Source organism: Lepisma saccharinum, chromosome 16 (assembly GCF_977018435.1).
Source record: "Lepisma saccharinum chromosome 16, izLepSacc3.1, whole genome shotgun sequence".
Taxonomy (NCBI): domain Eukaryota; kingdom Metazoa; phylum Arthropoda; class Insecta; order Zygentoma; family Lepismatidae; genus Lepisma; species Lepisma saccharinum.
In genome coordinates this window covers 38239254-38263282 of record NC_139244.1, presented here as the reverse complement: position 1 = coordinate 38263282, position 24029 = coordinate 38239254, and the positions used below count along the sequence as shown (strand labels likewise).

At 37.3% G+C, this 24029-nt stretch overlaps 1 protein-coding gene and 1 long non-coding RNA gene across 5 annotated transcripts in view; one reads left to right on the top strand and one right to left on the bottom strand.

The window, feature by feature from the left end:
- Positions 1-1776: 1776 nt before the first annotated feature.
- LOC146000408 (uncharacterized) lies at positions 1777-19614 on the bottom strand. Of its 4 annotated transcripts, none has more exons than XR_014443501.1 (5): positions 19579-19614; positions 13827-14102; positions 9154-9279; positions 8724-8999; positions 1777-2063 (listed from the first exon to the last, which is right to left on the bottom strand). It is a non-coding gene; the product is annotated as an uncharacterized LOC146000408 (long non-coding RNA). The 4 variants fall into 4 exon arrangements; XR_014443500.1 differs by having other exon boundaries at positions 19468-19609; XR_014443499.1 differs by lacking the exon at positions 19579-19614 and adding an exon at positions 19079-19331.
- Positions 19157-24029, top strand: part of LOC146000407 (uncharacterized) — a 30937-nt gene continuing 26064 nt past the window's right edge. The window contains exon 1 of the mRNA XM_083138004.1: positions 19157-19308. Within this exon, the coding sequence (XP_082994130.1) occupies positions 19246-19308 (63 nt within the window). The 5' untranslated portion in view covers positions 19157-19245. The remainder of the gene's footprint in view (positions 19309-24029) is intronic.

Sequence of the window (24029 nt, the reverse complement as noted above, 5' to 3'; positions counted from 1 at the left end):
TCAGTAGTGGTTGTTAGATCTCAAATATGCCAGAAGTACATATAAATATGATTCATTGTAACATGTATTTAATGCATATTACAATTTTGAGTGTCGGTTCTGAAGGAAGTAACAACCAGTCAAAGGAAATTAATCTTGCCAGTTACTCAGCACTGTGAGTGAAGGTTAGCAACCTTCCTCCACGTGTGAAGGTTGAAACTCAGAGATAGCGGTGGCTTAGCATATCACTTAAAGGCAAGATGTCAATCGTGTAGTGTCAGCGAAATTTATTAATGAACAATGTTATTCTCTGGAGAGTCTGCTTGTACCAAAACACATTTAATAGTGTACATACAGAACTGTTCCATGCTTTGTATGAGCATCAAGATGGTGAAGATACTTCTCTTAAATTGTTGGATGTTGTTTCCCTATATCCAGCAATGATAAAGCAATGCAAACTGCTGACTGGAAAACCCCGAGATTTGCACTTCAAAGTTTCCTTCGTTGTATAATATTTTTGGGGTAGTGACATGTGATATTCTACTACAGAGATATCTGTTTCTACTGATATTAAATATGACCTGCAATGGTAAATTGATGTTTGCACTATGTTGTAGACGTGCACAGACACAGAACAATGATATGTATGTGCCTCCCAAATGGCACATTGTAACATCATCACTTTGTAATCAAGGGGTCTCGGGTTCGATACATAGTGGAGGCATATAGTAGTTCTGATCCCACTTTAAACTGAATGCCCAGTCCCAATTAGCCTTTCTGTGCATAAAGTAGACTTAAAACCAAACACTCAAACTCGTGATCAATGTACATGTAATAACCAAGAGAGGTACCTAACGGAAATTGGGTTAGTGAAGAATTTAAATTTCTGGACAACAAGGATACAAATTATTGAAAATGTACAAAATGTGGGATTTTACTTAATGCAAGGAAGCACAATGTATTCAAAGATTATGTTGACGTGTTTCTTAGATTTAAACAACAGTCCTCTGGCTATCCAAGCTACTGTAAAACAGAGGAAGACAAAGCCATGTATAGTGAAGATTATTTCAAACATGAAGGGATACAATTGATCAAGGAGGAAATTGCATCCAACAAAAATTTCTAAAATATTAAATTTTTGCCTAGTTCTTAGCACTGACGTGCCCAAGTCTGTTTTTGTGAATACTGAAATTTCATGCAATATTATTTAAACCTCACAATGAAATCCCAAGAGAGGTGTACCTATCTTTGAAACCTGCTTGTTAATTACAAAGACCTACAAACTGCAAAATAAACTATTAATTCTCTCCAATGATCTTGTCTCTGCCTTAATGTCGTCTATGGTTGCATGCATATCTACTCATTTATGGGCAGAGTAAAAGACACCATTCATTACGTAGATACTGACTCTGTATTCTATGTCGAAAGAGAAACTGAGCATTTAATACCCACAGGTTCATTATCTTGGTCAACTGACTGATGAGAGATCACATGTTTTTGAGAGGACGACCTAAATATTATGTATACAAAATGTCCAATATGTAATCAAAGCGAGAATAATAACTATAAATTAGAGGACACAATTGCAAATTAATTTTGATTATTTCAAACCAAACAGCTTGTGAAAGGTGAACTTGAAAAGGGAGTGATTTAAAATCCATGCAAAAGTAATTCTGAGATTGTCTCTGAACCTGGATCGAAAACTCAGCAGTCAGTCAACACAAAAATACATAAAATAGAAAACTACATTACTCTGCTGCTTGGAATGTAAATGAAACAGTGAGATATTTCCCTTTTTAGTGTTTTACTGGCAAAAACTACACGATGTTATTTTTCTTTCCCTCAGCTGTATTGCCTCTTTTCACTGGTCTTATTCTCTCTCTTCTCCAGCTCCTGTTTTATTTCTGTCTTCTCAGGAATCTTAGCTGCAGTCTCCGCCTTTTCTTTTGATGCCACCTTCAAGGGTACTGTCTCTGCCGAAGATTCTCACATGGAAGGCACCACTAATCTGAATGTAGGGTGGCACACTAGTGCAGTTTTCCCTGAGATATTCCACACAATACACATTCTCTCTTGATATTGTTCTGAAAAGACAATGTAAAACAAAATATATCATGTGTATGTAGCAAGAATTAGTTTGATTTGTGGAATGAAAATATGAACAAGTCAAAAATATAGAAACTGTATTCTATGTTCACCTGGAATGTGAATGTCAAAAAGATATTTATTTAATACACAAGATATATTTTCAGCAAAGGAAAAAAAGTAGCAAAAAACTTCTATCGGCAATACTGAACAGTAATCACATAGAGGCCATATTGTGTTTGCGCTTCAGTCAATAAAATACATAAAAAAAAAGTGTTTTAGAAACTGAATACCAGTTTGATAGGGATCTTGGCTTTAGTTTGCTATGTTTGTGGTCTGTCTCAGAGCAGGAAATGTTTGTTGACAAATTAATGTATTAAAAAAATGAACTTTTTACACATGAAGCAAACACAATTATTTAGGTATACGGTGCAGTTTCACAGAAACTGAAAATGAGTCAAAACACATGGACTCAATTCATTGAAGGAACACCAGATGTGAACAATATGGAAATTGAAACTCCAGGATTAATGGTTATTGACAATTTAATGAGAAAAAGTGGTAAAGATTCAGTTGGTGCTGATATTTTTACCAAGCTTTCACACAACAGGAACATGTGTGTTAATTTTATTGTGCAAAATTTATTCCATACAGGTGCAAAGATGAGTGATATAAGCTTAAATACTTACTAGATAGTGTACTTTCAAAATACTCGCGATAAGCAGTAAATCGATGTGCTGGCACGGCAATTTAAACCAGGAGAAAGTAAAAGTATGCTTTTAGCACATATAGATGCCACTCAAACTCTGCACGGTTACGTATTATTTAATATAACCCAGTTTTGCCCCGAAATTCTAAGGATGCACACACATATTTTCCCGGGTGAGCTCTGCCAAATATGCAAACAAGACATGTCTTGTGCAATCGTCAGAATGACTTAACTATAAGAACATGCTCCTGCTCTATAAGTGTTGTGTAAAATGAATCTGAAAAAAAAAAAAAAAAAAAAGTGTAACCCCTACGCTTGCGCTTGTATAAGTGTTGCTAATATATATGTGGAAATGTTACTTTGTCTACAGTGCAAAAGTCTGGACTAAAGAAATTCGAAGTCACTTTGTGAAAATGAAAGTGGAGGAAAGTTTTACAACATGAAGATATAGTGGAATAAAAAAAGGGAAATGTCACCAACAGGCTCTTTGAATGTATGTACAAATCTATCTCCCAAAATCAAATGCACCTTCCAGTTATAGAAGAAAAAGAAGAAGCACCTCAAAAACTAGATCAACTGGAGAATGGTTTTTTAAAAAAAATTCTTAATAAACCATTTTTTTGCTTCACACCATGTAAAATGTGATTCTCAAGGAACAGTGTATATTCACGGGAAAAAAATCCACGGTTACATTTGTTCTGATTTGATGAACCTTTACCGGACGGAGCCTAACACTAGGGTAAGCCCTCTCCAGACAGAACATTTTCAAACTTGCCGCGAAGTACAAAAAAATCGTAGCTTAAGAACTAATTGTCATCAAGAGATGAAATTGGTTAACTTCTTCTTTGGAATGACAGAGCTTTCAGTTGAGGTGCCTCCCAATAATTAGAAATTGAAATTTTTCAAAGAAACTGACATGCCACTATAGCCCCCACAATACATTGAAGTGAATGAAAAATGTAGTATGTAGCAGTGGTCCATTCCTACAACCATTCAAAAGTTTAGTTGAAAACAGTCTGATACTTCTTGGGGAAAAAATAATAATGTATAAGAGTGGCAGTGTTGTCAGCTTATGGAAAGATTTTCTGGAATTTTGCTTCTAGCCTCAGCCCCATTGATGCTGGATGGACCAAATTTGGAGTGAAGCACGACAAAAGATCTCTCTTTGAGGATGTAATGTCCATGCCACAACTTTGACGGAAAGGGGGAGGGGGGGGGGGCTAAAATTAAGAAACATTTCCGAAGGCTATCATTTCTAAAAATTTAGAAAATTTGGTCTTTTCCCTGGGTCCCCACTGGACCCCTAATTGTTGCACGTTGTTAAAGTGTTATTTAGTTCTCATTACTACATGTAAAAGTGAAATACATCAGAAAAAAAACGTGGCTGAGGAGTTATAGCCTTTTTTTTTTTAACAAAATCTATCACATATACCAATCGGAAAACAAATGACTTTTTTCAAACGTCGCTTGTTAATAATAATAACAATTGATATAATGTTTTGTAATTTAAGTATGTCCTACCTTCACGTGTATACAAATGAACAAAAAAGGCAGAATTGAAATATCATATGTAGTTAAATTGCACATTAATTGCTGCCATGTGGTGATGGGTGGCCAGAAAGTCTTTCCAACATTACAAAGGTTTATTACAATAAAAGTGTTACAGTTACAGCTGCATGGCTTGTGGCAAAACAAAGTTTTTTCCCTTTGTTCTAGGTAGAGGCTGAGTTGGTATAGGAAAAGTTGCAATCGCTGTAACTTAAAATGGTGTCAGTACAGGAGAAAGCTCACAACAACAACAACAACAGTCACCTCGTGCTTCAGAGATCTACACTTTATATGCATACAAGTGGCTTGTGTAAAATTCTTTGCATTGTGGACTAGGAAATTCCGAGTTCACGAGATGAACGACAAGTAGTGGAAGGGCTTCGTAGAAATGGTTGCTGCTCAGCCACACTTTCTTCACTGATGGATGGCCGGCCTGTTGGCGGACGGAAAAGCACACTTCCAATCTCCTTAAACTTGTTATAGCATAAAACAATGCTTTTGTATAATCAGGTGGTGGTCATCCATATTCTCTCTAAAGGTTAATGACATTGTACAACCATGTAAAGAGCAGAAAACCAATACGAAAAGATAATTTTGAACATGTCCTGCAAAGTATTAACATTCCTAGAAAATATGTTGTGACACATACTCCACCCCCGTACATGTAAAAATGGAACCTGAATTGATCTGAGAAGATTAGAAATGGCGAAACATTTATTTTTTACAAAACCATTATTGTTAAAATCTCTTGTATTATTAGCTAAAATATAAAAATTTCATAATTGCAACAGCCAGAATATTTCTAAAACTAACCACGTTTTCACAAAATTTTCATGCAGAATTCATGGAAAAGTAGAGAAATTCGTAAAGAAAGGTTAAATCTAAAATACGACCGTGGTTGTTCTATGTTTGTTATTTTGTGAAGGCATCTGTACACTATTCATAGTTGGGGCTGAAATGCCTGCCTCGCGCACGGGATGCTAGGAAACAGTTACACAAGATGGCGGCACCCTTATAGGTGTCGTGAGATTTTTGTTGAGTGAAGGCATGAAACAGATATAAATTCATTGCCGCATGACAGTTCAGTATGGTGACAACTGTATGAGACGATCACAAGTGTACGAGTGGGCTGAGAAATTCAAACAGGCCATAACCAGTGTTGAAGCTGCCATCACGGAAAGGATCATTGCTCAAGTGGAGGACTCGATAAGGGAGAACCGGCATATTACTGTCAGTAAAATATTGCTTCCCAGATGGAAATAAGTGTAGGATCAGCCCACTATATCAGTCATGACATACTGAGCTTCAGGAAAGTGTGTGTAAGATTTGACATGGGAAATGAAAGAGAGACATGTTGATGTGTGGAGGAAGCTTTTGCGCTGTTATGAAGCTGACTGTGAGGCATTTCTTTATCGTATTGTCACTGGAGATGAAAGTTGGGTTTATTTCTTTGAACCAGAACGTAAGAGGACAACAATGAAATGGCAACATCCTTCGTCTCCCAGAACTTTGTTTTGGGACCACAAGGGGGTCAATTCTTGAGCATTACATGCCCAGAGGTCATAATGTCAACAGTACCACCTACTCCAGCCATTTGGGCGAAAAAATGAAACCAGCCATTCTTCAGAGACCACGTGGTCTGATGTCCACTGGTGTGCTTTTGCTCCATGACAATGCAAGACCACACATTGCCAGTGTCACATTGTCTACCATCGAGGATTAAAGTTTGAGTGCTTACCCCACCCTTCATATTTGCCCAATCTCGCACCTTCCGATTTCCACACCTGGCACACTGAAAGATGTACTAAGTTGTAGTTATTGTACCGCGTTTGGTCCGATAAATCAATTGATTGGAAAAAATCGATCAAAGATCAATTGATGATGTAGGTGTGGGGGCAAGCAAGGGGGTCTTGTGATCGGTGTGACGTCATAAAATGGGTGGGGTTTGGTTTTGTGGGGAGTGTTTTTCGGTGACGGTTGGTTTTCTCGGAATTGTGATATGCGTTTCCTGTGCTTGAGGGCATTGATGGTCAGAAATCTTGGAACTGGTGAGTGTGTGGTCTGTCAGGATGGGGAGTTTCTTGGCTATTAATGGGTTGGGTGATTATTTGAGGAGCTGTCGTTGATAGTGTTTGAATATATTGAAATTCTCAGAACTGGTGAGTGATATGTGTGTGACGTGTTTGTCGGGATGCATGTTGCTGGGCTGTTAATGGGTCTGGTGATTAGGATAAACGTGGATGGCTGGAGTGTTTTAGAGGGTGATCGATATGGAGCGGTGGTCCAGATATGTTGAGGTACAAATTCGGGGAATGCACTAAACAGCCAATTGCAACCCAAATAAAAAGAAGAAAATGGAGTTGGTTAGGACACACCTTAAGAAAACCAGCTGGAGCAATAGAGAAAGCAGCCTTAGACTGGAACCCCCAAGGAGCCCGGAAAATAGGACGTCCGAAGAAGACATGGAAGAGAACAGTAGAAGAAGAAGCAGCCGAGAAAGGAAAAACATGGAGAGAGGTCAAGGAGTTGGCACGTCACAGAGCCAAATGGAGGCGTTTCACTGAAGCCCTATGCTCCTGATGGAGCAAAAGGAATTAAGTCAAGAAAAGTAAGTAAGTATGATAAGAATACGAGAGGTGTTGAATAAAAGGAGATAGGAGTTGTTTTTTTTTGTATCTGTGTCGGATAGCATGTGTAAAAGGAGAAAAAGGAGCAGGAGAATCGAGATGTAAAGAAAAGAAATAGAGTAAAAAGAGTAGGTTTCTCGGAAGAGGTGACTGTGTATAGTGTACCAGGACTGAAAAAAGATAGGAGAGGCACGTGGGCATTGGATGCTCTGCGCGAACGAATGCGGACAGAATGTATTGATGATGTACATTGGAAGGGAGGTATATAAAGTGTTAGCGGATTGTGAGGTTACCAGAATCACAATCTCCGTTGTAGAATCAGCAGAGCCGCCTTTCACCTGGAACAGAGCAGCAGATACCGGATCACCATACAAAGATCATCAGAGGAATTGCTATCTGTCTGAAATCCGAGCAGGTATTGAAGGTGAAGTACCCTAAGGTGAGTAAAAATGGGCCTACTATCGTGGCTGTTGACGTTTGTGAACAGCGTGTTCGGTATGAAATCTCTGAACTCACTGCCGCAGGTTGAGACAGTATGTGGTTCCTGTCCACTACAGTCACCTCCACAGTCAGCATGACCATTGATAGTAACAGAATTGCCTAGGGAAGGAGAAGTGAGAGAAAAACCGTATGTATGTGTTCCTAAATACCTGATGGAACGACAATTTTGTAACCTGTGGGAAGAAAAAGAATGCTGCGAAGCATCAGTATGAAAAAGTGAAACGTGGCAGGAAAGACACTATCGGTGGTGGGGGGAAAGGTTGAGGAAACGGAAACAGAGTTTTGACAGGAAAGTGGAGAGTAATCATCTGTACAGGTATACAGAGCATTTTCCCGAAAGGACATGTCTCCCATACCCCACAACGATTTCCGGATCAAAAAAGATGAAAGGCTCCAAAAGGAAAATATTTCTTAGTGCAAATTCGAAATTGTTGATATTAGAAGTCCCAGTAAGATACAGGGAATCATTTTACAATAGAAATTTACCGCAGGAAACTTGCATGCAGATTGAGTCAAGGTTATCTGATCAGCATGTATTGTATTAATAGTCGAAGAAGGGGTTTATGCGAGATGCATTATCAGTTCGAGAGAGCACCTGTATACGGCCATCTACCGTACCGTGTCTGGAGTGGTCGTGTAGCCGGTGAGGTGTCGACTCGAGGATATCATGCAGGACCTTTTATTGTACTGTCAGGAATTTCCACGATAGAATGTATGTGCATGGAAACGGAATCTGAAATAAATTCATATCTACATGTTCCTCCACGCTGTTTGGCAAGAATATACATCATGGTGGCTGATGAGAGAATGAACACGGATGTGACAGGGTTGGAAATGACAAGGTATGAGAATTTGGATGAGTTGTTAAATGGGGAAATTCTGCTTTGTACCGGATTGGGTGTCATAGAAAATATATGATAGTTGAGGAGGGTGATGCTGCGACACTGATGCACGAATTCCGTAAAGCTTATACGGAATCAGTGTCGAAAATGTCCAAGGTGTCGCACTGGTTCAGATGTGGAAACACTGAGCCAGACACTATGAATAAAAGGTCCTGAAATAGATTTGGAAGAGATGATCAGATATTCCGACCGCCCTTCCAAGCCATGAGAATCTAAAACATAAATATTTGTTTCTTTCCAGCATCGGCAAAGTGGAAGATCAATTTGGGAACTGAAACCCCCATCCTGAGTTCCCGGATATCATAGAGGAAACAGAAACGTTGGAAGCAGAAAACTAGACAGTTTGAAAGGTGAGAAAATGAAGAATGTTACCTGTCATCGACAGTTTATTTGAAGTTATGATGATGAATGATGAAGGTACGGCTAGTCATCGGCGGGGGGGGTTGGCTGTTCCCTGTCCTCTCCTGCTGGTGGTAATAGCGGTGGCGTCACTCCTCCTCTTCTTCAGCCAGATTGATCAGGGGCGGATCCTCCTCCTCCACCGGTAGAACACGAGGAGGGGGAAGAGGAGGAACATAGTTCCTGAGGACTGCAGGCGGTACCAGTAGAGGCAGGTTATTCCCTCTACGGTTACTTCGTTGGAACATTCTGAAAAACAATATATAATAATTAAAAATATATTCTGTTCCATGTAGATTTCGGCTATAAAGGAAAAAGTTATCAGGTATGTGACATATATAATAGGAAAAACAGCATGTCAAAATATAGAATGTTATCAGGAATGAACTGAAAGACTAATTACCTTTCTCAATATTGATGAAAATTATGCTGCAGCCTTTCCCGATTCCGGATATGGTGAATGGGAAAAACCTATCTCGTGCTGATAGTAACCATTCCGCAGACCCTCCCCATGCGCAATCATATGTTCCTGAAAATATATAACTGTGATTATAGTTTGTGTAAAATATATAACTAACATATTTTCTGTCTATTTTCAGATGCCAACACTTTCACTAGGGTTCAGTCTACTGTATGGTGATGTAAAAGAGGAGACGGGGAGTGCAGAAGAGAGAAGAAATTTATGGAGCAAAGTTCACGGACGACAAGTAGAAAAGCATGTCGCCAGCTAGTCAATTTCTGCTAAGGAAATGGGTTGGCCGAAGAGAAAACTGAACGAATAAACTAACAATCACTAATACATTAACACCTGTTTGTTCAGTTGTCCATGCGGTCACGGACACTTCCGGTTTGTAACACTTGTATAACCTTTCAATGCGGTCGTTGCAAGTCGAAAATGTCCATGACTGTACATATTGTGGGTCCTGGTGCATAACCGAAACTTTGTAATTCTTGTAGAAAACAGGATGTTTGAAAATAAAATGTAATATATCGAAAATCCAGTGGCGGCGATGAGGGGGGGGGGGGGGGGGGGGGGGCATGCCCCACTTTTTGTCACGTTTGGCCCCGCACTATGCTAAACCTTACCTACGAGGGAAAAGTAAACTGTCTTTGTCCCTAGTTTTGACACTTTCCCCCCTCTCGTTTGTTACTATATTTTCTGAGGCATTTTTAACCAAACTTTAAAAAATAAAAATAAAAGACTTCATTATTCTAAGTATGGGATGTAGCTTAAGCTTACTTTGTACGGTCAGAAATTAGGTGACATACGTTACCTCACATTGACCAAAACAAGTTGAATATAAAAGTTGAGATTTTTACTGTGAGTTAGGTTCATGCCGGGCTTCCTTCATGCCAAATTTCAGAAATTTTCAAGAGGACCAATCTCGTATATTTAACCCCAAAAACTGTCAAAATTCAATGAACGGGCATGTTTGAGCCCATGCTGTAAAAAAGGGCTGTATTTCTAAGCACTGATATTTTATTTATAGACACCCTGCAGGCAGGTCTACACATGAAAAACAAATCAAGCCTTAGACTAAACACCTTTATTGAAAAAATCGGGCTTAAAAAATCAAATTTTTTAACTAGTTACCCCAATTTCCACCATAATTTTCGTGCTTAGGATGCAATTTTAAGCAAAACATACTTGAATATCATAGAAAGTATACTTCATTAGCTACAAAATGAATTTTCTTTCAGGTCTCTAGCTCTAATGGTTTTGAGATATTAAGGTTTCTGAAAAGTGCTACATGAGCAAAAAAAAAGGCATGCGGCATTTTGGAAAAATGGCTGCCCCAGGAGAAATAAAGACAATATTTTTTTTTGAACATTGGTTTTGATATCTAGAAACATGTATAAACGTATGTACTAAAGATGAAAATTTTCTAAATGGTCATGCAACCATCATTGGATGGTTTGGCATGGAATGACCCACATTGAAAATTATGTTAGTATACTATTAGATTCTATTTACAAAATATATACAAAACTAATCTAAGTTATGTGGGTGTGTATATACTATGTATATATATATTTAATAAGTCTTTTGAAATGTGACTATTAAACTTGGATAAAACCATCCAAAAAGGCTGGCATTTTTACCACTACTTCATATGTGTAGTAAGCTGTTGAAAAAACTCCCAAGTTTTCTTTCCCAAAAAAGCCATTTTATTTTCCGACCACTTCCAACTCTAATTACAAGATGTCAACTCCCGTGCAGAAGTCCTTTTGTGTCATTGAATTTGCAAGGTGTGGGTCTGCTGTTTCAGTTCAGCGAGCTTATAGACGGCAATTAGGAAGTGATCCTCTGTCCGATAACAACATCCGTCGATGGCTTAGTAAGTTTCAAACTGGATGTGCCTGCAAAGGGAAAAGTTCTGGACATCCAAGTGTGTCGAACAAAAGCATTGGACTACTGTGGATGTGTCGTGTCATGAATGATGCTCACATTGAAGATTTATAAGGTACACTATGTAAACTTGTTGCTTACTTCCATACAAACTTAGTTTCATTCAATGAGTGAAGTGAGACGAACTTGTGAGGATGGGATTATGGTTCTTCTCACTTCAAAAGTTGTATGCTGCATCCACACAAAGTGTAGTCCAAAGAAGTTGGTCATTGCTACTGTAGTTTATAAGTTGTCGCAAGCAGAAGCTGTGCATAAATTTTGTGCTGGGTTGTTGTTGTTTTAAGTTCACTTTATGCACAGATAGGCAAACTGGAGCTGGACCTTGTTTGTTATTGTATCTGAACCATACAAACCACAGCGAGGCACAACACTAACATGTAAATCTATGGCATATAAAAAACCTGCAATTAAGTAAGCTGAATAATGACAATACTAGTCCATTTCCTAAACAATAAACAACAAATAACCACTCACTGTAAAATACGCCGACGAAACTTAAAATGCATGAAAATGTGCGAAAGAGAAAAATTTTATAACATTTTGCTATATCGGCACCATCAAAATTGAATGTAGCGTGGGGAAAAATATTTTATATAGGAACATAAAGTTGTAGTTCCACTGTATTTGTTTGGTTTCAATCTTGACCACAAACCTTTAGCACAAAAAATTATAAGTAATATTATGTGTATATGCTCTTGTCAGAAAAATAGCTAAAAGTATTTCTTTTGTTCTGAAACTTCAAAATGGGTCCAAAGAACAGAACATAATTTTAACCATTTAAACATTTTATCATCTTAAAGAGTCATTCTTATTGTTGTAAACTATTCGGAATGGCTTGAAGCAGGAGCATTTTATTTCAGAAAGAGAATCACCTGGAAGTGTTTGTATATGTGAGATATTCAACATCACAAATACAGAACTTTGAATGAGTATGAATTCAAATTAATTGATAAATCAAAAGTAAATAAATATACATGCCGCATTTCTTCAAATCAAAGGTGCACTTTGGATGTTGAAAATATAGGGGCACCTTGGATTCAATGTCATCTTGAATCCGAGTATATATGTATAAATATACCACGGTATTAGTACATAGAATGGAGTATTTGCCAATTTCAATAATATGTTTATTCTTTGATGCTTTGCCAAATTCCATTATCAATAAAAATCATCCTTAACGAAATGTTCTTCCCTTTACATTTGTTGTGACAACAATCAACATTTCACAAGGGGTCAAGTGTATTTTTAGCACTAAAGTAAGGGGAAACAAAGGACGAAGATTAGTTCTCATGATCTTTGCAGTAAAGAGTTGGTCAGTGAGTCAGCTGTGTTAAAGTATTCACTAAAAGGATGTTCAAGTTCAAGAAACAGAAGCTCACTCATAAGGTGCCCATGACACACTGTACACCCTTAAGAAGTGAAATATTTTGTATGGTTTATGGATGTTTTCTGTGATTTTCAGCTCACGGAAATGTGTTATTGTGAGGTAAAGTACAGTCACGACAATCCAGTATTTTGCATTTGGTGCCATATACGTTCAAGTTTGTGTTTCTTTTTTTTAGTTCGCGTGTGTCATGCTTGGCATCGCTGTCGTCGCTTTTGTGAAAATGGCATCTTCTCATGATAAAGCACACGCTGTGGTTTGAGAGTCTAAATCAAATGTTATGGTGCAGCGTAAGTTTCGGCGTGTCTTTAACAAAACCCTGCCAACGGACAAGAGCTTCAGGGCATAGTACAGAAGTTTTCTGGAAACTGGGAGTGTGTTGAAGAAGCCAGGCAGCGGATGGGACAGCTGAGCAAGTTCGTAATGTTTACATCCACAGGCCGTGGAAGTCGATCAGGCAATCTGCAAAAGACATTCTTCATCTTCTTCCTCTGGGGGATGTTAAGGATGCAGGTGCCAAACGTGAATGCTTTGTGTGGCCGAATTATTGCAGCCATTGATACCATCCCTTACGACGTGATGCAGCGCACGTGGCTGGACATTCTTTGTGTCACTAAAGGTGTAACAGGTATACACCCTGTACATCTGTTACATTTGCGTGAAGCAGAACAGACCGAAGTGTTCGCACAAGTGACTATAGCGCCCAACACATTCCACAACATCCGCTACAATTTTACATTGTTAGGTTACGAGTGTTTGGTTTCGAGCTGACAGAAATTTCAGACATGTTCTTACACTATTTTAGTGTGCATACAAACAGTTTTCGGTATTTGTGTCTTCCATGTGCTGAATGCAATTTTATATTACATCAATTAAAAAAAATCAATGTAATCAACAGCCCCATTAAGTTGAGGAGTTTGGAAACTGAAGCTAGTCTACGATTTACTGTTAGTGAAGTGTCTGTTTGTCGATGGAGAGGTCAACGACAGCAGTTATTTACTGTGGTATTGTTCAAAGAAAGTACCAGTATGTGTGCACCTTAAATGTAATTACTTTTTCCTCAAAAGGTGACGCAATAATTAAGGCATGCCTTATATTCGATAGCATCTGGGATTCGAAGAAATACTGTATATCACTGAATCATTTGAAAAATTACATTGCACAGCATCAAATATTAGATGTCATTAGCAGCTATTGTAATGAATTCTTAGACATGCTGATTTTGTAACAGCTAATTGAAATTGTCATTAAGGATGGAAGATTGAAATGTGTTGAAAGTTACCTCCACTTTATCCATTACTTGTTCGATTCATCAACTCCTTAGGTTCAGATCTCTAAATGTGTCAAGTATTCATGCTGATTTTCTGCAGACACATCAGGCATTGGAGAAGATATTTTATTAACATCTTGCTGAAACTTGTAGATATGACATTCTCTTCACTAACACATAGTTCTTCCGTTCCATTGCCTCTGTTTAACATGTATATTGAACAGCATATTATCCATGCCTAGCATGTATGGTAATGCACCTAAGTGTAGCCATGAAGTGAAAGGTAGCCTGCAAAAGAAAATATAACATCATGAAATCAGACATTCAGCTTTGACACTGAATTACAACCCAAAGATTACATAAGGTTAAAGCTTTGCAAATTACACATGTAATAACCACGGGCAGGTTGTGGAGTAGGGTAGAGGGGCAATTTTCCCAACCCTTAAAAAAAAATTGTGCAAGAGCTAATGGCAGTAGTTACTTCCTTTTTTACACACAAAAAAGTATACCCAGTTGATCTCATAAGATAAGCCATCACCTCAAGTTGGATAACTACGAAATGGATGCCCCCAAGGTGTATAATAAAATGATTTCATTTGACAATAATGAGACAAATCAAGTAATGTTTCAGTGTCTAAAAAAATGACTGTAGATTATACTGCGTTTGTTACAACCTATCACGTTTCCCATGCTAGCGCACTAGACAGTTTCTGTGCCAATGAGAAATGAGGAAAAAGTCGCCTCCAGGGCAGAGGGGAGCAAATGGAAGCCAGAAGAGAGGCACTTAAACAGATCATGTTGCCACATTGTAGTAACTCCCACGTGTTTTGTTTGAATCTGCAAGAAGCTTGTTTTGTAAGCATGGTGCGGATTAGTGTGATGTTGAACTTGTGCATTCCCACGTATCTTATGCGCTTTTGTCTACAGCAGCAACGTCATGTTGTTTCTGCTACCAATCGGCAGGCACAGGAAACGTGACACGATGTACCAAATGCAGTATAGTGCTGAAGGGAGAGGATTTTGCTCGGGCGTCAAATAGTTTGCTAGTGCCTGAACTATAGACCGACCATAAGGAAAAGAACCTTCAGTCAAAATCGTTCGCGCATCTTCCCTACATTTATCGGGGCAGTGTTGGCAGGTCAGACTTGCAAAAATCGACAGTTTGTTCCTTAGGAAACCAGATCTGCTAAAAAAAAATAAAAAAACCTGATGATCTAATAGTAGTGGATGAATGATGTTCTCAGGGGGAGGCATGGGCATGCACACTGGAGGGGGGGGGGGGGCAATTGCCTCCTAATCTTGGACATCCGCAGTTTTTTTCCATGGAGGGGCAAGCAAGGTATTTTTTCAGGGAGGTGTAACAGTGTCGTCACCTCAAAAAACACCACTCGAGTTTGAAATTATCACGTTCCTGCATCCCCATCATAATAATTTATGTAAACATAATAATTTATGTAAATTACTGTCACTGGAATCAACTTACAGGTCAAATAATATATACTTCTAGGTGAACATTCATTAACTAGTAAGGGGGCAGGGGGGGGCACCATTGCACCCCCTTCCGGACGTCCATGCCACTATATAATTGTATAGAAAATTACGTATTTGAAGCCAATGAAAGTTCCAAGCAACTGCGGGGAAGGGGGTGCATTATCTATTTTGTAATTGAACAATTCCGCTTCATTCTCAGCAAATTTCTTGTTATTAACAATGAATATATTTATATATATAATATCCGATGGTACGAAGTCAGAGGTTGTAGCTACCTAGTAAGGCATGGACGTGTCATTGTGTTTGTGCCATCTCATATGCCAGAAGACAGATGCACCAGTTAACCTTCCTTTCCAAACTTGTCAATGGAAAAACAGACTCCTCCACCCTTCTTGTATAAATAAACTTTTATGTTCCATACTCAAAATTAAGATCCAGAAATGACCTCTTCCAAATTTTATGCGGAAGGACCAGGATGGCCGAAACAGATCCCATGAGGATGATGTGCGAGTTGTACAATACAGTCTCTAATAATACCCCTGACATTCATCTGTTTAGACCTAAAAGCAAACATATTACGTGAACCCTGTATAAAAGCATTGTAACAAAGTATGTTGTATACTTTATGATATACCACCCTTGTACTATATATATTGTTGTTATGTAACGATTATTCTGTCTGTTCCTTTTTATAGTTTCTTTTCTCAATGTTATTGTTTTACTCTTTCCAATTCTTAATTACTTTTGTTTTGTCAACATGTAACTCAGAACTTATAACCTCAAAGCACTGTAACTGGGCATTTGCCTGTAGTGTTTAATAAATAAATAAATCAGTTCCTCATTCATCCTTGTCGTAGTACTTACATTAGTCGTAGAGGCACAAAAGCAATGTAAAATAACCAAAATTGAAATAGACTGTGGGATGGGATAAAATACAACCATCTAAAAATAGTATTGTAATAATAGTAATAAAATGGTTATTATTATTATTATTATATCCTAGCATAATTGTGTAGCATTTGGCATAATGTCACAGTTCAAACAGCACTTTTCATGACTGAGTGGAGTTCCACGTGCTCCAATTTACCTCTACTTCTCTCCTGTATGCAGACGTAAGATGAGCAGGAAACGAGTTTCTTAGCAGGCTCTTTGGTGGTTCCATAGCAACAGTTTATTAAGGAAATCTCCCGAGAAATGAATAGGCCTAGCAACACTGACTCTGGCTGCGCTGAAGGCTCAAAGGAAAAAATGGCAAGCGGAAAAAATAGCAAAAGGAAAAAATGGGATGGTAAAAATGGCAAATACAATATACCTATTACGATTTTACATGAAAATTGAAAAATTATGTATCTTGCATTTCACAGTTTGAAATTAAAATTCAACATAATTTTGGTGTCTTTTAACATTAATTTGTCTTTGAATGGATACATTTTATTTGATGTTTCCAAAAATAATGCAGTTTATTTCTTCATTTCTTTTGGCAGGAGTTACTGCAGCTATAGAATCAGATGCTAATAAAAGGTAACCTTTGTAAATAATTTGAAGCATGTGTGATTGATGAAACTTAAAGAGGGGGTGAAGCATAGAATGGGTTTTCATCTTGACTGAAAACAAGTTTACGCTTTGCGCACACCTGCTGACCAGTCACACATGTTTGTTACTAGTAGGACTTCAAGTCTGCTCTTATCTAGCCCCCTCGCACTAAGAGGGACGAACTTGTTTACTTTTTTAAAATGAAAATTGTTAAATCTGGGAAAGCTGGAGATAAGTTCTTCTTTCTACAACAGTCTGATCTGAAGAATGTTATAAGGTGGAGGAACAATTTCAAGTGTCGAGGAATTCTAAAAACAAAATTATTGAAACAAAATCCTGTGTGTTCCTATGACCATAATCATTCACCCGATTATGATGCTGTGAAGATAGCCAAGTGTCCTAATTTTGGGCGGTATAAGAGAACATTCAGAACGAGATCATTGACATATTAGGGAGATCTGTTTTGCGCTCCGTAGTAGCAGATATTAAAAGTCGGGAATATTTTGCTATTATGGTTGACGAAACTTGTGACATATCCATCCGTGGACAATTAATATTCTGCATTCGAACTGTGAATAAAAATTTTGATATTTTTGAGGAATTCATGAGCTTTTATGAGATTCCGAACACTGAGGCCAAAACTTAAAAAAAGGGAGAGAGTGAGTCATTCATTAATTTATTTCAGTGATCAGAGCCCCCCCCCCCAATAATTTTCACAAGTCAGCGCCCCTGTTGTACATATATGAAATGTCATTATATGCGAGAAAAAATATTGCGCTACGAAGTTCAATAGAACATACATATATTACCCGAAATAATCAGCTTCTATAGCCATACTTCACCAAGTTAACATTACTTCAAGAAGAACCCGAACATATTGCAATTAAAATATTCAATAACCTACCAAATGATATTAAAGCAGGAAGTATGACAACTTTCAAAAACAAATTTAAAGGAAACTACTAGTTAATAAGGAATATTATAGCGTTAGTGAACATCTAGATTGTAAATTATAGAAATTTTGTAACTATATTTTTTTTCTGAACTGTACTGAACCCTCCAAATACCAATGTATATGGTTTATATGGAGTAATGCAATTCAAATTCAATCATCCTACAGAGTAAAGACTGTAGGCTATATTGTGCAAGCTAATCAGGTGCATCCAGCAAGAAAATGCAGCAGTGAAAGCGATCATTCTGCATGCTGAGAGAGCACAACTGCCATTTTTTCGGTTTGCCATTTTTACCGGACACCGGTTCTGTGCAAGTCCCTTTCCCTGTGGTTCCACTATAGCATCAGTACAATTTCATTCTTCCATCAAACACACAAGAAATGAGAATGAAAATAATCACTAAAAAATTTAATTGCATCCAACCAAAGTAAACAAACTTTTCATAACAGATAATTGGAAAGTGATGGCAATAATGTGTTTCAAACGGAAGATACAGCGAGCGATGAAACACTACTTAAAATGTAAACACCCTAAGTAGCTCTTGTGAACATCCAAAGTCCAAGATCATTTGTAGTCTCAAATAGAGGATAAGTAAGCTAGTATTTATGTTGACCACTTATGGGTACACTATTACAAACATTACTGTACAGTATTAAAAAGTAACGTACAAAATGAAAGCATTTTAAACTCCTGTAAGTTGTATATTCACTGTGTACTTACTTTGGCGAGAAAAGTTCCATTGTAAAAAGTTGAAATTTTCAGGAAAAAAACAACCTCTTACAATATATATTTCACCTACAAGTGCTATCCAAAGTCATCTTAATACATTCGTATGCACATGTGTCAAAATGTAGAAGCGCACTAAATCATGCCTCTCGCCTATTCGAGGTGGTTTTGCAAAAGGATGTACTGGGAGCCATGTCCGTAGAGAAGTCATTTGCACGGATAACGGATGGCATTCTGCTTAGGTTAGATATACCACGGACGACAAACGTATGTATATTTACATTTCCTTTTGCCTATACATAACCTACTTACAAATTTCTGAGTGTTTTTTTTTTCTTATTTTGCTTAAAACCGATAACTTCAAATGGCTCTGAAATTTGGAATACACCGTCCCAGTATAACACAAGGGTTAGCTTCACCTCATATGCATGTATGACACCAAATATACATAATCGCATCTTACATATTTAATAAATATGGCCAGTTATTTCTATTTAGTGAGGTTTCAACAGCATAAAGTTAAGTTATATCATCTAAAAATTAATTTTGTAATATTCTTACGAGTTCGTTTCTGCTCGGCAGCTGTGACGTCAGATTCGGCTGACTTCGGAACCGGTCGCAAACTTATATTATCCTCCCACAATTCCTCAATAGTACATGTCCGCCATAAGTGCTGGTGGCTGTACGTTGGTTGCGGAGCAGGACATTCCGAGACCCAGTACGGCCTCATGCAGCACTCTCCATTGGAAATCAAGGAAAAGTTACTTAAGGCACTGGACAAGGAATACAATGTAAGGATTTCAATAATGTTTACGATTCATCAGCAAAATTATACATAAGTACGACTGTCTATAACAAGCCGTTGAATGCACTGTGAAAGTGGCGTGTCCAACTCTACTTTAGGGTTAAGTTTTTAACTTGATAAAACGTAAAGTATACCCGTAACTTACCAAAGCTGCATCTTGGCGATACCAACAATGGCCAGAGAACCCAGTGATCGACACAGAATAGATTGAATAATGAAAGGAACAACTAAAATTGTAGTTGAATTTTCGACTTACGGAGCTCGAGAAATCGTTGTCTAATCCCAAGTCCACCTCACTTACGCGGCACGGAGCATGCGCAGTTCGGCCTTTAATGGATTCCGGCGGAAGTACGGGCCCTGCAACACAAAAATATGACAGTGTTATGTAGAGTTTAGAATATCTTTTTCTGTTGCTCTGCAATGTTTTATGTTGTTAATAAGTTTCCACCTTGTTAGAAATATTGTTTTCTCGTGCCTGAAGTAAATTGAGATCCTTACCCGATTTTATAATAAAATAATTTCCAAATATTATCCCGTATGTGAAACACGGTCATGCGTATGTGTGTTGCAAGGTTGTTTTTGCACAGAAGTAATGTCTCTTGTGTACGAAAGTTACATAGTTTTTAATAATAATTAGAATAGCCCTAATCGTACACAAATGTATGTCTTGGAAGAGAAATTGATTCGAAATGTTTTCGCTTTTTCTATAAGAAGAAATGTAGCATTTGTTGTAAACATACGGAGGAAATTGCTAAGAATAGCATGGGCAAAATTAATGTCTAATACGATTACATTACACTATATAAGCTCTGTAGTAAATTAATCATTATTATTGAAATTAAAACTTTCGGAATAGATTGAGCTAACATTTTCCTTTAACTTTGCAGCAGAGCCGAACATTCTTAACGTTCGCGTGTGCAGACCTTCCTTCGTGGTGTACGACATGTAGTTGGAATGATTGCCTCGTACATTACAAACTTTCAAAAATATATATATATATATATCGTAGGGTAGGATGTGTTAACCTGAAGTCTTCATACGCTATAATGTTGAATGGGGACAACGTTGTTTCTCAGTCTCAGTATGGATAGTTTTCAAATTGCATAAGCTAATGCATCTGGTACACAGGCTATTACTTATGCAACATTTATTTCTTAGGATGTGTCTTAAATATTACATTTTGCTCTCTTGTATACTCATCGGCTTTCGGAACTTAAATTCTTTAAAACTTTGGACAGTTTTCACATGTAAAGTTTCTATGGATATTACTTTTTCTGTTGTGGCTCTGCTCCTGATGTAGTTGCTACTCAATCAAGATATTTGCAAAAAGGCCCTTGAGATTTAACTTAATCATGTATCAAGCTTACAAACATAATTCGTATTTCCCCAAAATTCCCATGGAAGTATGAGCTGCTTCCATATTAAAGTTCGACATAATAATAATTACGGTATGACTTGAAATGACCGGACTCCTCTCAGATTTTCTTCATATTTGACATAGTCACTAGTTGAGGCCTCCTAATCACGAATCTGAAGTTAAAATTTGTCGGAAACTTCCAGAAATTGCAAACCATTGATGCTAGCCTCACGAACCATTGGCACTTGGGTAGATTAGTTTCGGTTAGGTTAGACAAACATAGTTAAAATTTGTCGTGGTTGTATCAGGATCTAGAAATTGCAAATGATTGCAAACCATTGACGCTAGTCCCACGAACCATTGGCACGTGGTTAGGTTAGTTTCGGTTAGGGTAGGCAAACAGTTAAAATTTGGTGTCGTGGTAGTATCAGGAATATATATTTGTTGTGAAACAAGACGGTGACATTTTGCGAAAATCGACTGTTTCCATTCCGAAAACGAACGCCTTATTTTAGCTTATTTTGCAATTTCTGTAAGTTTTCGACAAAATTTTAACTTCAGATTCCTGATTAGGAGGCTTCAATTAGTGAGTATGCCAAATATGAAGAAAATCTGAGAGGGGTCCAATCGTCTCAAGTCGTTCCATCATTACATATGTATATGCAAAACTTGGATATAGGTATTTTAGGAGCGAATATAGAATATAGAGAATGTCTCTAATTTCGTTAATATTTGGTATACTAACTAAGGTATCGATTAGATATAGCGGAAACAGATTTCTTGAAATTTACAGGAGAAAAGACGAGAAAGTGCTTACGGAATTTAGTTCTTGTGGACTTTCTGAAGCTGGGAAAAGTGTTTTTCCGAATTGTGCAAGTTATTCGGCATGTAAATAAGGTATTTTTCGAGATTCATGTATCTCCGTTGCACGATAGCTCGTGCCACGATTACCGTCTACTACGTGAATCAAATGTTCCGTGCGTTCGATTACGTAACCCCCCTGTCAGTGTAGCAACCACGTGGTAGTTTTACAAGATACGTATGAGCGTTTTTTTTTTTCAATTCAATTTTGTATGTTTGCCTAACCTAACCTTCCGTGAATGTTTTGTGGATCAATTTTTGCTTAAAAACCTTTTGTGAATAGTTTGTGCGGCATTTATCGGTTCATAAGTTTGGAAACACTGCATATCAACTGAGGACACAGCATATCAGCTGACTTTAGACAACATGGGTCAAAATTTCACCGCCAATTAGCAACGACCAATAAATACTTATAATGTTAAAAATAACACTTTTTTCATTGAAAAAAAGTAATCCCTACTTGAAAAATGTTCCTCTATGCATATGAGCTAAGTAGAAATTAATTTTATTTCAAAAGAAACAAGTTAAATGTGTTTCCGCTATATCTAATTAGTACCCTAACTAAATTTGTCCTTCTAATCTGTCTGGAAATCGTGAAAAAAGCTGATGTAAGTTGATTTTTTTTTTTAAAAAAAAAAGGCTTTTTCACGTTGTTTTACGAACAAAATTTTAACTATGCTTGCCTAACCAAACTTGCCGGAAATGGTTCGTGGGACTATCTGTCAATGGTTTGTGGGGCTACCCGTTCATAGGTCGTAGGGCTACCCGTGAATTTTTACACGCGTCTGCGGCATTTTAACAACAGATTTGTGATTAGAAGGCCAAATTTAGTTAGTATACCAAATATTAACGTAATTAGAGACATTCTCTATATTCTTCATTCATACCGTATTTTATCTTATACTGCTTCCATAGTGTATTTGGATTGTTCAGTCAGGTGTTTAATCTATGTCTGTTAAATTTCCCTTTAAACTAACTTGAGCAGAAAAGTTACATAGCTAATAAGATATGAGGTTGGGTAAGTGGACCACTCCACCTATATTTTCTTCAGTTCTTGCATTATGTACATCTGGCAACATATCTGTATGCATCTGTCATACTAAATCTTGAAAACATTATGGGATTTGTTGTAATGCGTGGTTCTCGGAAGTTACAAGTATTTTTTAACATAAAAGCAGCAAACCTATAGCTACTTCTGATATTCGTAGGTTGAACTAAAGAAGTTTTGCCATGGTCTGAAAACCAAAGAATCATAAAAAATTAAAAATCTGGTTAGAGTTCCTCTTATTTCAAGTTTAACCCTAGAACACTACCATAGGTAAAAAATGTACATATGCTTTGCACTCAAATCCCTCACACCTACACACCCCTCCACGTAGCAGTGCCTCATGTTGTCTGTTGGACATAAGGCAGTACTGTGGTAAGGAGGGTGCAAGCGCTGGTCGTCTTTATTTGGTTTGTTATGTTGTGCACTGCACGTCAATTTTATGTATCTCTAGTAAAACGAGAAAAATCTTGCACATAATTTTGACATTTGTAAATTCAATTTGGATAGTTAGATTTTGAAAACAACAGTTTAGAAGCATGCACTATTTTCTTGTAAGACTTTAAAATCACATTCGTTCCTTATTTACAGCGTTATGAATATTATTGTTGTTTGCTTTTCATTGGTTGAACTTTTCGCCTTCATTCTTAACGTAGGAATGGGCTTGTTAATCAAGACCTTCTCTTAAAATATTCTATGTTTAATAAAACCATGTTTATACATTTTAAAATTAAGAATTAAACTCCAATATAAAGAAAAATAAACAAAATAATGTTCACAAAAAATAGTCATTTTGTTTTCATGATGTAGAGTTTGTTTTAAAATTAGATTCCACGGAGCGCTAGTTACACTGTAATATTGGAACACTGTAGTGGTCTAGGGTTAAACACTCAAAATAGCTAAATTCATTTATTCAACTGCCTTATTGTGACTTATAGAAAATCCATGTGACCATTATTTCTTCATAGATACAAGTTGACCTGTGATATATCTCTTGCCTCTAAGTTTTGTAAATGAAGTTATTCATACCATGCACTTTGAAATTATTTTGCATGTTGCCATAAATATTTTATCTTCATACAAAAATAAAATTGTAAATTTTAATTTGAGAGCCAGCCAATATTTTTCATCTACCTGATTTACATCACCAAACGTGACTATAAGGTTAGGCAGGCCAGGTTTAGGGCTCTTAGCATTACAATAACTTCCCTAAATGCTTTCAACATCTCATCATGTTGTTGCTGGTCTCAAGAACTACACCCCTTCGAATCTAGTTAGCAGTAGTGAGTGGAATGCCTTGTAGATGGTTAGCATAGATATTTGGATAAAGAACCTTTTAGATAAATAGGCTTTTTTGGAACTGCGAGCAGTGCTGCTTATTTTCAGAAAGCTTCAAATTTACTCTCATAATCATTCCCACTATTCTGATACTTTTTCTTTCTTC